Below are 13,040 nucleotides of genomic sequence, written 5' to 3'. Positions count from 1 at the left end.
ACTAATAGAAACACAATAGCAACATCTCTATTACTTAAACGTACTCTCATATCTCCCAGCCCTTGCTGAGAGTGACTGGTTCATTTAGTGATGAACGAGAAGAAACAGCTCCGCAAAACAGAAGTCATAAATCTGGGTGATTAGCTGACATTCTTGACGTTGAGAAAATACAACCTTCACTGCGATCAGTCTATGTGAGTTTACGTAATGGAGACAAAGACTTTTTTGGATGGTAGCAATTTGACAAATGACTCCTTCTGATAGTGTGTTTTCTTTAATTGCGAATTAATGACATGTTGAGTGTTCTACTCCCTGGATTGATGTAAGGTTAATAAAGATGATTGCTGTTTAGATGCTGATTTGCTCTCATTTATTCAGTTTGGGGGAGGTATTGTTGAGTTATTGAGACGGCAATTGCAACCACGCTGGCTCTCCAAGAGATTCTGAAGCCCAAATAAATGCTACATGTTTTACCAGAAGTGCATTGATTCTGGCTTAACATCAAACAGGCTTTTCTCTAGAGCTCTAGGGTGATCTGCCAAGAACCCTATTTTGACCGGAGATGTTTAGTTTTCAGCATACCATTACTGAGGACAGGATAGGCTTTAGCCTAGCAATTATTGGGACCATGCAGTGCCATATCAAAGCATATCTTTACTTTAAAAGCTGTTTGATATCAAACTCTGGTTTACTGTCCCTTTGGACTTATATTGTCATTACAGACTCTGGCTGCAATGTTGTTCTCCTTCAGATAGATTTCCCTGAACTGTTGTTGACTACAAAGGCAATTATTATGTAGCATTGTTCTATGCCTCTTTTTGTTTTTAGGGTTCCTATGATCTTTATGCAAGCCCGTGAAACATAAGAGGGACACTGTAAGTCCTCAAGCCTGCTAGCAATTCTCTGCATTGCCAACTGTGTGGTGTGGTAGCTGAGACCTTTGCTTGCCCAGTCAGCAAGAAATGCACGATTCCTTTTGTGGACGATGGCAAACGGGTGATCGTACATTATTCACTTACTCGTGTGGTGACAGGTGTTGCCCCCCTCCCCAGGATAGACTTTGTACTAATTTTGCTACAGGAAGGTATGCCAGCAGTGTGCCAGAATGTCTGCATGTCATCCTTTTTGTGCTTTTGTTTTGTCTGTTTTGTTGATCATGTTTGTTCTAGTCCTCACAGAGGCAGCCAAACAAAAAAGCATTGCCGAAGGAGTTTGTGGTCTCTGGCATCAGACTTGTATAAACTAAAGGCAATCTTTTTGCGTGCTGTCAACGGGTCAATGTCAGGCTGGCATTGAGATCGCAGGTTTTGCATGTCCACCAAACACTGAAGGACTGTGGGTTTGCTACGGATACTGCTTGGCACCTGTCACATTCGACACTTTTGGCTTAAAATCCCGTTAGCATGCATGTTATGTGGTGTCTTGCCCTGTGTTGTTAAACAGATGAGTTTTCATTGGACAGTTACTCGATTTACTTCTCAACTTTTACTTTCGAAGGTCTGACGTCGTGGTTCTCTGCTTTTCCATTGCCAACCCCAACTCCCTACACCATGTTAAAACCATGTGGTACCTCGAGATCAAGCACTTCTGTCCTCGCACACCTGTCATCTTGGTCGGTTGCCAGCTGGACTTGCGCTACGCTGACCTGGAGGCAGTCAATCGAGCTAGGCGACCATTATCAAGGTACTGGTAACTAAAGCCCCTGTTCTTCTGAATCCAATAAGCTGGAACTTGGATATTCCTTTACAATTCCCATGCAACCGCTTCTCATGAATTTGCATATGCTCTTGCCAGTTGCGCAGTCATATTACCTCAAGATCTGATTGTATTTATTTGTCTCTCGCAGGCCCATTAAACCCGGAGATATTTTGCCTCCAGAGAGTGGAAGGGAGGTCGCCAAAGAGCTTGGCATCCCATACTATGAGACAAGCGTTTTCGATCAATTTGGCATCAAGGATATCTTTGATAATGCCATCCGAGCAGCCCTCATTTCCAGACGCCACCTACAATTCTGGAAGTCCCACCTGAGGAAGGTCCAAAAGCCACTGTTGCAGGCACCATTTTTGCCACCCAAAGCCCCTCCACCACTTATTAAGATCCCTGAGTGCCCAGCCAAAAACCGGGATGGGCCGAAGCAGCTTCTTGAGAGCCCCCTGTGTGCTGATGTTATGTTCATCGTTCAGGAACACATCCACTTATTTGCCCACAGGATCTACCTGTCTACCTCATCCTCCAAATTCTTCGACCTCTTTCAGATGGACTTCTCAGATGAGTCCCAGTGCTTGGTGGTAACTGAGCGTCACGGGCGGGATCAACTGATGCGCACACTAAGCCTGGACACGGAAGAGGACGTGACTGTCCTCCCCAATCTTTCACCTTGCTCGCTCAGGGCATCCAAGAGTGACGGAACCCTCAAGATGATGAGTTTCAGTGGGATGCACCGGCGCACCAAACTGTCTCTGGCCTCTTGGAGCAAGGCCTTCCACAGCATCCACAAGGAGAACGTGATCAATCCGGTCACAGGTGCACCAGCTCTTATGACTGTCGTCAAGATGGATCATTCCATCCACCATGGACCATTCAGTGCTGTCCTACGCTTCCTCTACACTGGTGAGCTGGATGAGAAGGAGAAGGACCTGATGAAGATCGCCCAGATCGCAGAGATCCTAGAAGTGTTTGATCTTAGGATGATGGTGGAGAACATCATGAACAATGAGGGCTTCATGAATCAAGAGATCACAAAAGCGTTCCATGTGAGAAAGGCCAACCGAATCAAAGAGTGTCTCGCCAAGAATAACTTCACAGGTATTCAGGAACCAAGATGTGTTTATTTTACCTTTGAATGAGAAAGAAACACAGTCTCTTTAAAATTATTTTTAATTATTTGCTGCAATAGCCTCCTGAAATATGCTTATTCTAGTTGAAAGATATCTTCGTAAAATGCAGTTTCTCATCAGTTTTGGACTCTCTTTGCAGATGTGGTGTTCAGGTTGGATGATGGCACCATTAACGCCCACAAACCACTGCTGATCTCTAGCTGTGACTGGATGGCTGCCTTATTCGGGGGCTCTTTCATGGAGAGTGCAAATGACGAGGTGAGTATGAAAACAATGTTTAATAATCTCCAGTTAGGGCACTGACAAGTCTACAGAACATCTTTATTTCGTCCGAAGCATTAATGAGTCTGCCAGTTCTCAAGCAGATGGTACAAGGTCACACCGCTCAGACATTTACATGCGCTTACATACTCAAATAGATGCGCACTGACACATTTTACAGACACTGGCTTGCCAACAAAATGCATCAAATTCTTGAATAACTAAAATAGTCTCATCCTGGTGTCTCTAAGTGACGTTTTGAAAATCTATTTCTGCAGACATGAATGATGTGTCAGTTCTCATGACCTTTTTGGAGTGCATGGTGTTTGTCTTACAAGACATTTTATTCACAATATAGCAGGGTTATGCAGGTAAATGTCATTTTTGTGTCATTCATTTGTATTTTGTTTAGCATTGATTTTTTTTATTTCCGTTTATCTGTAGTAATTGTTCATTCAGGACTTTATTTAGGAATTTGGGAAACTGCTTTCATTTTTATTTTGTTTCCGCATTGGATTTAGTTTAATTTTTCCTATATTGAGATTTATGGAGTTTTTAATCTATATTTTAGTGCACGTTTATTTATTTTTGAAATATTAATTTTTTACGATATTTAAAAAAATATTTTTGTCTTTGTAATCATTTTTATTAATGTATAAATAACAAATTTATAGTACAGTTAGCCTCATACTTTTCCATTTATAGCCATTTACATGCATAATTGATGAGCTGAGATGCAGAATCAATATGGATACTTCCTGCTGTTTGAAGCAAACACTATGCTTTTTGCTCATTCCACAGCTGCCACATGCACACTTAATCCTGTTTCCACCGTCCAAATAGATGCTTTCATCTGTGGCACTGTTCATTAATTTCCTCCTTAACAGGTGGAATAAAGCCAACTGAGTTTCCTCCCTAAGGAGGAAAAGCAGACGTCATTCAGAGACAGTGATCTGTTTTCCTCTACGGTTAATCTTTGCACAAGGGACTCAATGCATGATGGCCATTTTTGTTTTTTTTGTTTTTTGCCTTAGTGCTCTGACATTTCATGCCAGTGTAACAATTGGGACAGATATATTTTAGACAGCGTCCTACTTTCAGACTTAAGTCCACAGTGCTTGCTGAAATCCATGAGAGCATGCCTCTTTTTCTTTGCACACTCTTTTGGAGTGGTTAGACTACCCTGGCAAAACACAGCAATCTACCGTGCTTGCCCTTGAAGAGTATTATGTAATGAGTTACGTAGCAGCATCTATCTGCGTGTGCTGCCCAAATGTGCTTAGTAATGCTGGACTGCTGGTGAGCCGGCCATCGGTTTTCATAGAGATTAAAGACCAAATAGTCTCATCTCCAGAGGTCAGCTGACCAGAGTCTGTTAAATACACAATATATATAATGGCTGATTTAAAATATATCATGATTAATAATTTGAGTTTTACACTTCTTTAGTAATCACCTATAAATCCTATGAAAGTCAACATGTAATCATCCGTGCATGTTATTACAAAAAAGGTTTGTATGTGTAATGTTTCATTAAAAAAATAATGTTTCTCTCTAAAAAATGTTATAACAACAACAATATTATATACAATATTTGTAAAAACCAAGATTAAAAATACAGTAAAAAAAACAGTTATGTTGTGAAATATCATTATAATTTAAAATTATTTTCTATTTAAATATATTTTTAAATTTGATTTATTGTGATGCAAAGCTGAATTTTCAACAGCCATTACTCCAGTCTTCAGGGTCACGTGATCCTTCAAAAATCATTTTATTAAATATGCTGATTTGGTGCTCAGCTATTAATAATGGTTCTTATTATTATCAGTGCTGTCAGTCTTTGCAAAAAAACAGTCTTTGCTGCTTAATATTTATGTGGAAACCATGATTTTTTTTTTTCAGGATTCTTTTATGAATAGAGAGTTCAGTGAACAGCATTTATTTGAAATACAATTATTGTTTAAACGACTTTAATCTCGAGATGGTTTTATTTTTTTTATTATTGCTTGGGCCTAATCCTCTTCCGTACTTAAGAGGCTTTAAAAATATATAATTATTATTTTATTATTATTATTATTAATAATAATAATAAAATAAAAAAATCTTTCAACTTTTGACCAAATGTTTGACCGGTAATGGTAATAAAACTGGTTTTACTGAGGTCACACTGTTATGTACAGTAGTCTGACTAAATCAAGCTGACAAATTGGTTTATACTGAGTAAAAACAAATCTTTGGGCTAACATCTGCAGGTTACAACAGGTTTTTTTGTGCAACTTATAACTTGCTCTGCTTCTTAACTGATTTTCCTTGTTGATAGATCCCCCAGTCCTCTTATTTTTCAACCTCTCCAACAACCTGTCATATAGAGGCGCCCATGAAATCAATCCTCGAAGGACAAAGTCAAGTCGTGTTCTACATTTTATCCCACCGATTTCCATTTCAGAAGTAAATGGCTTGTAAACGCTATTTCACGCTGACTTAGTGGCATCAGATGAAATTGACAAAATTGATTGTTTGAAGAATAATGAGGTGTGTACACGTGTGTTGCCAGGTCTCATTCCCCAACACCAGCAGGGTATGTATGCAGGCAGTGCTGGAGTATCTCTACACCAATCAGCTGTCGCCCATGGCAGACCTGGACCCAATGGAGCTAATCGCCCTGGCCAACAGACTGTGCCTTCCACGGCTCATCGCCCTGACAGGTGAGCTCTGTGCCAATGACACACAAAACAACACACACGTTCCTCAAGCACAGGGCAGAGCTGCTCGGCCACCTCGGATCTAAAGCAAACAGGCCTTTTAGCCCTTTCATTCTGTGTTGCTTAGCAACGAGCGATGTCAAGGTGCCAAATAAAAGAGAACGTCTCGGCAGAGCTTTGTGTGGCACACACTACAATCTGTCCGGCGGACGTCATCTAATGACGTGGTGGTGACAGGCTGAAATTTATCTGTGACTCCAGATGCAGCTATTTACCTCAGGTTTTGCGTAGCCTGGGCCGCCCCGGAGGAATAAACATTTTATTTTTTTGTGCATCAGTTTATTTACAGTCTGCAAGAGAAGGAAAGCATCACAAAATTTTACTCAGTGTAAATAACTTGAATTTGTTTTGAAGTTTGATGTAAATAAAATTAGAAAATACTATTTCAGTCTTTCTACTTCAAAATGTCATGTTTAATTTGGTGTTTCTTGCTGTTTCTTTGTAACTACTTGTGAAATTTACTAGCAATTTTTTACTAGCATCATTTTTTCAGCTCATCTAAATGTGCCTTCTGTTTAACAGATGTTTTCTCTCCTCAGAGCAATACGCTGTGAGCGAGTTAGTAAAAGCATCTAAAGATGGACAGGATATCGATGGGGAGGTACTCACCTATCTAGAGCTTGCTCAGGTAAATCTATCTTTCGTTATTAAAGTGGATAACTGATTGTGGATAGAAGTGTTAGCTAAATGTGTAAATGTAAATATTAGTGTTAATATTGTAATGTAAACATTAGTGCTATTTAATCACGTAGGTTTAATGTGGTGAGTGCCGATTAATCGCTCCTAACGTTAAAACTTGTTATCGTAAATATCTCTACTAAATACACAAATTAAATTACAATTTTCCCTGGTAAATAGTTGTTATGATTCATGATTATGGTGTATTGTGTTTGATGTTGTAATATTTTGTATATTTATGTTATTTATTGCTGCCCTCTTGGCCAGATCATGCTTGAAAAGGATATTTTTCAAAGTAATGAAATTAATTTGAATCAGCATAGAGGAAATCTATTTTAATATTATTTGTTTAATGGCATCTTTTTGCTGAGTAATGTCCAATATCAGTAACTCTATACATTTTTTTTTTTCAACTCTGATGATAAAAGTAGTAATTATAGCCTTTTATTTGGGATTGGTACCTGAGAAAGCTGTTTTGTAGGATGAAGGCCACGTAACTAGCATAATATGTTCATGCTAAAAACATTAGCGTAGCCTCGTGAAATAAAAATAGATATTTCAATAATTGTGATAATTCTTCTTAAAATGTTCATCATTCCATTTTAATTAAATAAATAATCTCAAGATTTGTCTCTGTGTGTGTGTGTGTGTGTGTGTGTGTGTGTTATTTTTCCTAGCCCTAGTAAATATAGATTTTTTTTTAAACATACACTTAAAGAAATGACTGGCAACATTAGTTGTAAATAGAATACTGTAAACAAACAGAACCAGGCTCAATGATTTAAACTGTAATTTAACAGCATTCAAAAACACAGGATGTTTCCTGTAAACATCCAGTGTCTCTACATGACTTTTCAGATGAATAATACAGCAGATATTAAACAGCAGTAATACCACTATCTGTATATCTGGCATTCTGTATGACTGTAATTAGAATATGCAATTTATCTGATGCCTTCATACAAAGCTACTTACAATAAACCTATTGCAGTTTTGGTTTTCTTGAAGCAACCGTGAGTGTCACTATATGTTGATGCCATTAATTTTTCTTTGAGCCTACTGTACAACAACCTTCAAAGATTTGACAGTAGCTGTGAAAATTCATAGTGTAATACAATATATCAGTTCAGAATACAAGATGGCAGCCTTTGTTTACAGTGATCATATTCCAATATTTAGACTAAATACATACAAACGTTAACGTCTTGTTTTTTATTCTCTTGTTTTGATGACAGTTCCATAATGCTAATCAACTCGCTGCCTGGTGTTTACACCACATCTGCACCCATTACAACAGGATATGTGCCAATTACCGCAAAGAGATCAAGTCGAAATCTGCAGGTAAGAGCATTTCCTGAACAATTATGAGACAGATGCAAAGCATCACCATAGGAACTGCATGATTTAAAGCATCTGCAGTAACATTTAACTTTGCTTCATTACGTAGAAGTAGCTATATGAGTACATATGAGTCTTTAAGAGTGTCCTTTTGAAGAGATAGTTCACCTGAAAATTAAATCCACCAAATCCATATGCTGTTAGTTATTCATTTTAATAAATAAATAAATAAAACAAAATACAAGTTAATAAAAACTACATAAAATAAAATGTATTAATAATATAATCGTGTTAATCACAGTCATGGGCTGTGATTAATCATGATTAATCACAAATTTAAAATACTAGGATTTACCTGTAAATGTGTTGAAATAAAGAAATGCATGACAAACTAGTTTAAGGAAACAGAACCTTTCACACTTCCGCCAGGTATGAGACATAATCCTTATTATTCTTTTGTGTTTATTCAACCATTATCAGCCTTTATACTGGCAATAAAACGTTTACCAAGCCACATCGCTTCAATCCCAGTATACATTTACCCAACTATTATCAAAAGTATTTCTAAATAAATACAACAAAACATTTTCTTGCGACCTTACGTGAAGTATTATGACAAAATGCATTATGAAGAAGAATTGGACCTGTTCTGCAGGTGCATTAGAGCTAATATTAGCATCATGCTTCATAACACAATTTATGAGATTAATAGTGCACTTTTACTCAGAACTCACTTCAAACCACCATCGAGTGTTTGTAATAATTTCCTTTTGTGATCACATGTGGAATTTGGTCGTTTACTGTTGTTAAAATATGCTATTTATAGCCTTTTATATCGCTGCACAAATTAGCATTTCAGATGTACACATTTAACTCAAGAAAATCACATACAAACCATATCCTATTGTAATCTTGTGTTTATTATCTTATATAATCTATAGTGGCTGTTGTCATGTTTATTTCTGCTGTGTAAAAGCCTTAACATGTATGCTCTGCTGAAACTCACGTTGTTTGATGCTACAACCGCCTCTCCGTTCTTAAGTTGCCAGGGATACATTCCAAGTATAATACACATTAGTAAAAGGATCTATTTTAATTTTTATTTGTCTATATACACTTTGGGCGGCCGTGGTACATTATAAAAATAGCCCAAAAAACGCAACCCACGACTCTGTAATTTTTCCCGTGACTGTATTTTCAAAATAGCCCACTTGTGCCACTACCCTGGCAACACTGGTTCACTGTACCCTCATCACACAAGTAAGGGATAGTCAACGATTTTGAATTATGCCTCCGCGAAGTCACATAATTTTTCATTTTAGGTGAACTATTCCTTTAAGAGGACACATATTGCTTCATAGGCTCTATTGCATACCACTCACCCTTGATATCATTCTGGACTTGTGTTGTAATGTGAGCAGAAAACCAGGAATATTTTGAGAAGCACCGCTGGCCTCCGGTCTGGTATCTGAAAGAGGAAGATCACTATCAGCGGGTGAAGAAGGAGAGAGAGAAGGAGGATGTGGTGTTGAATAAACATCACTCACGATGGCGCTGGTGTTTCTGGAGCACGTCCCCTGCTGTTGCTTGAGTCCGTACCCTCTTGTTTTATTTTTAAAGCTCTTATTTTCCTTTTTTTTTCTATTCTGCTAAGATGAAACAGGCCACTCTAAATGAGCATTCTGTTTGAAGCACAATGTCCAATCAATGCTGGCCATCGAATCTATGGAGGTGACGTAGGCCTGTTCGTTAAGGTGTAATATATGTTTTAATAATCAAGCTGCTGTGTTGGACTTGGTTGTGATCTGACTGTGTTAGAAGCATAAGAATCTTAAAACACTAAGAGGATTAGGGAGTGTTTTTTCTTGTCTTTCCTTTTCACTTAGGTGCTATATACTGTATATTTGCATTATCACATTTTAAACTGTTTAATGAAGTCATCTAAGTGGAAAATGCTCATTATGCCACTAATTCTGAGCACATGCATTGATTTGCAAAATTTGCATTGTACAATTCTGCATTCAGGCAAATTTCGGGTAATGTTGTAAGCCTGTTTATTGGACAACTTGTGACCAAACACTAAGAACGCTTGAGGTTTGGGCTCGCTGTTGATTGTAATATAATGGATGTAGTTTGATCATTGTGATTGTAAGAGCTTACAGCATTCAGCCCTATATGTGAACATCAGGGACAGGAACGCAGTAGATGGGTCATTCTTCTTATGCAGTACATTTAAGCTTTCTCAAAAATGCATGATTGCATTTCTATAAGAGGATATGCTAGACTTTCTGAAATATGTTCTGGTAAAACTCAGGCACTTAAAATGTATGAATTATAACTTTGTGATTTACACAACATCAAAAATCAGGAAATAGGTTACAGGATGATATGGAACCTTTAAAAGGTCATGGTGGAAAAAAATATGAGATAGGAGCAAAATGCATATTTCAAAGCTTCGCGTTTGCTCATAAAACGTTTGCATTCCCCCATGAAATTTGCAAAAGTTTTGCGGTCCTCTTTATATTTGCTTGCTAAAACCCCAAAACAAATTCCAACATACACCGAAAAACTTTTACTTTGAATCTTTTACTTTTCTTTTAGAAATTGCTAGTAAATTTTACAAACAAGTAGCTTTAATTGAACTGAATTAAATGTGAAATTAAACATGAATTAAAATCTCATTAAACATGAAATTTAGTAGGAAGACTATTTTCTTGATATACTGATTTCTGTAAGAGGGTAACAAACCAACTACCCCCAAAAAAACCCCAACAGAAATAACAGTTCGTCATTGCTTATGAATCCTTTTGCTGTACTATTGTTTGAATTTTTGTTTTCTCACCAAAATGATGTCACTTCCTGCATGATGATGTCAACTATAGCCTACCTTATTAAAGGGAATTTACAAAAAATAAATAAATAACAGAGTGGAATATTGAGGACACATCAAAACCCAAAATTACTATAAATTAAAGCAACATTCCCAATGAAAAAAAAAAAACAGATATTTTCTTAATAAATTGCCTGTTTAATTGTGGAATTTTAGTACATGAAATCATGACAATGTGTTATCTTAATCGTGATATTATGATCAAAGAAAACGAATTAGTTTCTTTTAATAGTGTCTTTAAAAATGTTTTATCTAATATTAAATATGAAGAGAACTTCATATGCATACTGCATAATAGGAATGATCCAGCTCTGTCCAGATGGAAAAAGAATAATAATAATTCAGGAGCAGATAAACAAAATCACCTCCAACTACCGAGTCTCTTCCATGTGTTGTAGCATAATGTTAGCCTTTACTGACAAACTACACATTCACTTATAATTAGAAGGGCTTAGAAACACAGCTTAGTTCAGGGCAAACCTTAACTAACAAAAAATAAATAATAATAATGTAACCACTACTCACATATAGTACATATAATACATGAATTCCACCATTGTTGTGCTAGAAGTTACATATGTACTGTAGTGGATTGTAACTTTATTTACACATCTGAGATTGTCATAGTTGTGAAAGCTAAAACGATTTCCTCAGCTGTGTCCTATAATGAATAATTAATGTATGTAAATGTTTCATGGTAGGATTTTACAGGTAAAGAATGTACTGCGTATGATAAAGACGGTGAAGGGTTTTGCGTAACGAAACACAGGGTAAGTGCCGATGTATCGCAAATGAAACCGGACGAACAATGTAAATGCCTATTGATAAAGGAGGAACGTTCATACTTGAAGAAAAATAATAGTGTTTAGTCATTATAGTGTAGGTTATCTTTAGTTTACCAAAGCAATATATAGATGATCACATGCATAAGATACCATGATTGTTCTTTTTCGGTGGTATTGGCGAAATTGTTGTTAACTATTATTAGCTGCTGAAAACCAAATGGCTGGTTCATTTGGTTCTTGCTGTCTAAATGCCTTTGATCTTGCTGGTCATTATCTTTAATGTTGGTTGTTTGTTTGTTTATTTATGTATTTCATTAATTTATTTTTTAAAAAATGGAAAATTGTTGAATAAATTATTGATTTTACTTGGTATGGAGTAATTGATTTCTCTTGTACAATTACATTAGTTTAATTCAATGCTAATGGCTTGATAATTGGATAGGTGACTTGAAATTTCAAACTGTAGCAATGTATTAATTAATTAACTTGGTCATAAATCCATTGATTAATAAATATTCATGATTACATTTTATGATCATATATGCAAAGTTTTAGTTTGTCACACTATGGACCCTTTTCACATTTCCAAGATTTTCAGAAGCTTGGGTAAAATTCCATATAGTGAACGGAAGCTACAACATATATCATTTTTGTGTTCCCATTTGCCCCAACAGCCAAAGAAAAAAAAATTCCACAAAAGCATTTCTATGACTTCCGAAAATAAATATCAGTTACGTTGTTCACCCTTAGACCATCCAAGATGTAGATGAATTAGTTTCTTTATTATCGTTATTTGATTTGTAGAAATGTAGCATTATATCACTTGCTCACCAGTGGATCCTCTGTAGCGAATGGGTGCCATCAGAATAAAAACATCACAATACTCCATAACTAACCCACAAGAATCCAGTCCATAAATGAATGTCTTGTGAAGCGAAAAGTTGTGTTCATAATACATGAATCTATCATTAAGATTGAAACTATTACTTACAGCTAAAACACGAGTCCTTTATCCATAATGTTAAAGTGAAATATTACAGTGAAAAAGTCATCTTGCCTGAATAAGGAGAAAAATATGCACAGATCAAGCAATGTTTACAAATAAAAACAGTTCTAAACCGATATGTTGGTGGATTTTGATGTGAGAGACAACAAGGAAGGGACTTTTTTCCACTGGAGGAAGCGTTATTATGGACTACGGACTGATGTTTTGGTCAGATTTTGGAATTAAAGCTAAAAAAAACATTTCAATTCACAAGAAGTTAATTGATCGTCTGGAGTGGTGTGGATTACGTGTGGATTATTGTGATGTTTTTATCAGCTGTTTGCAGAGGTGGACAGTAATGAAGTATATTTACTCGAGTATTGTACTTAAAGGGATAGTTCACCCAAAAATTTAAATTTGATGTTTATCTGATTACCCCCAGGGCATCCAAGATGTAGGTGACTTTGTTTCTTCAGTAGAACATAAACGAAGGTTTTGAAC

General features: G+C 36.6%; 1 protein-coding gene across 4 annotated transcripts in view; it reads left to right on the top strand.

Annotated features, from left to right (window-relative positions):
- The window catches only part of rhobtb1 (Rho related BTB domain containing 1), a 53,154-nt gene extending 42,522 nt beyond the window's left edge, over positions 1 to 10,632 (top strand). For 2 of the 4 annotated variants that reach the window (XM_058793016.1, XM_058793015.1), the window contains 7 exons: positions 1,498 to 1,683; positions 1,847 to 2,805; positions 2,977 to 3,095; positions 5,656 to 5,806; positions 6,403 to 6,491; positions 7,777 to 7,882; positions 9,301 to 10,632. In XM_058793016.1, the coding sequence (XP_058648999.1) occupies positions 1,498 to 1,683; positions 1,847 to 2,805; positions 2,977 to 3,095; positions 5,656 to 5,806; positions 6,403 to 6,491; positions 7,777 to 7,882; positions 9,301 to 9,470 (1,780 nt within the window). In that variant the 3' untranslated portion in view covers positions 9,471 to 10,632. Of the gene's footprint in view, positions 1 to 1,497; positions 1,684 to 1,846; positions 2,806 to 2,976; positions 3,096 to 5,421; positions 5,807 to 6,402; positions 6,492 to 7,776; positions 7,883 to 9,300 lie in introns of those variants that run through there. The other 2 variants (XM_058793017.1, XM_058793018.1) reach the window with 2 other exon arrangements.
- The last annotated feature ends 2,408 nt before the right edge of the window (positions 10,633 to 13,040 follow it).

The sequence above is a fragment of the Onychostoma macrolepis genome, chromosome 12 (genome assembly GCF_012432095.1).
Source record: "Onychostoma macrolepis isolate SWU-2019 chromosome 12, ASM1243209v1, whole genome shotgun sequence".
Lineage (NCBI taxonomy): Eukaryota > Metazoa > Chordata > Actinopteri > Cypriniformes > Cyprinidae > Onychostoma > Onychostoma macrolepis.
This window is presented reverse-complemented; position numbering and strand designations above follow the sequence as displayed.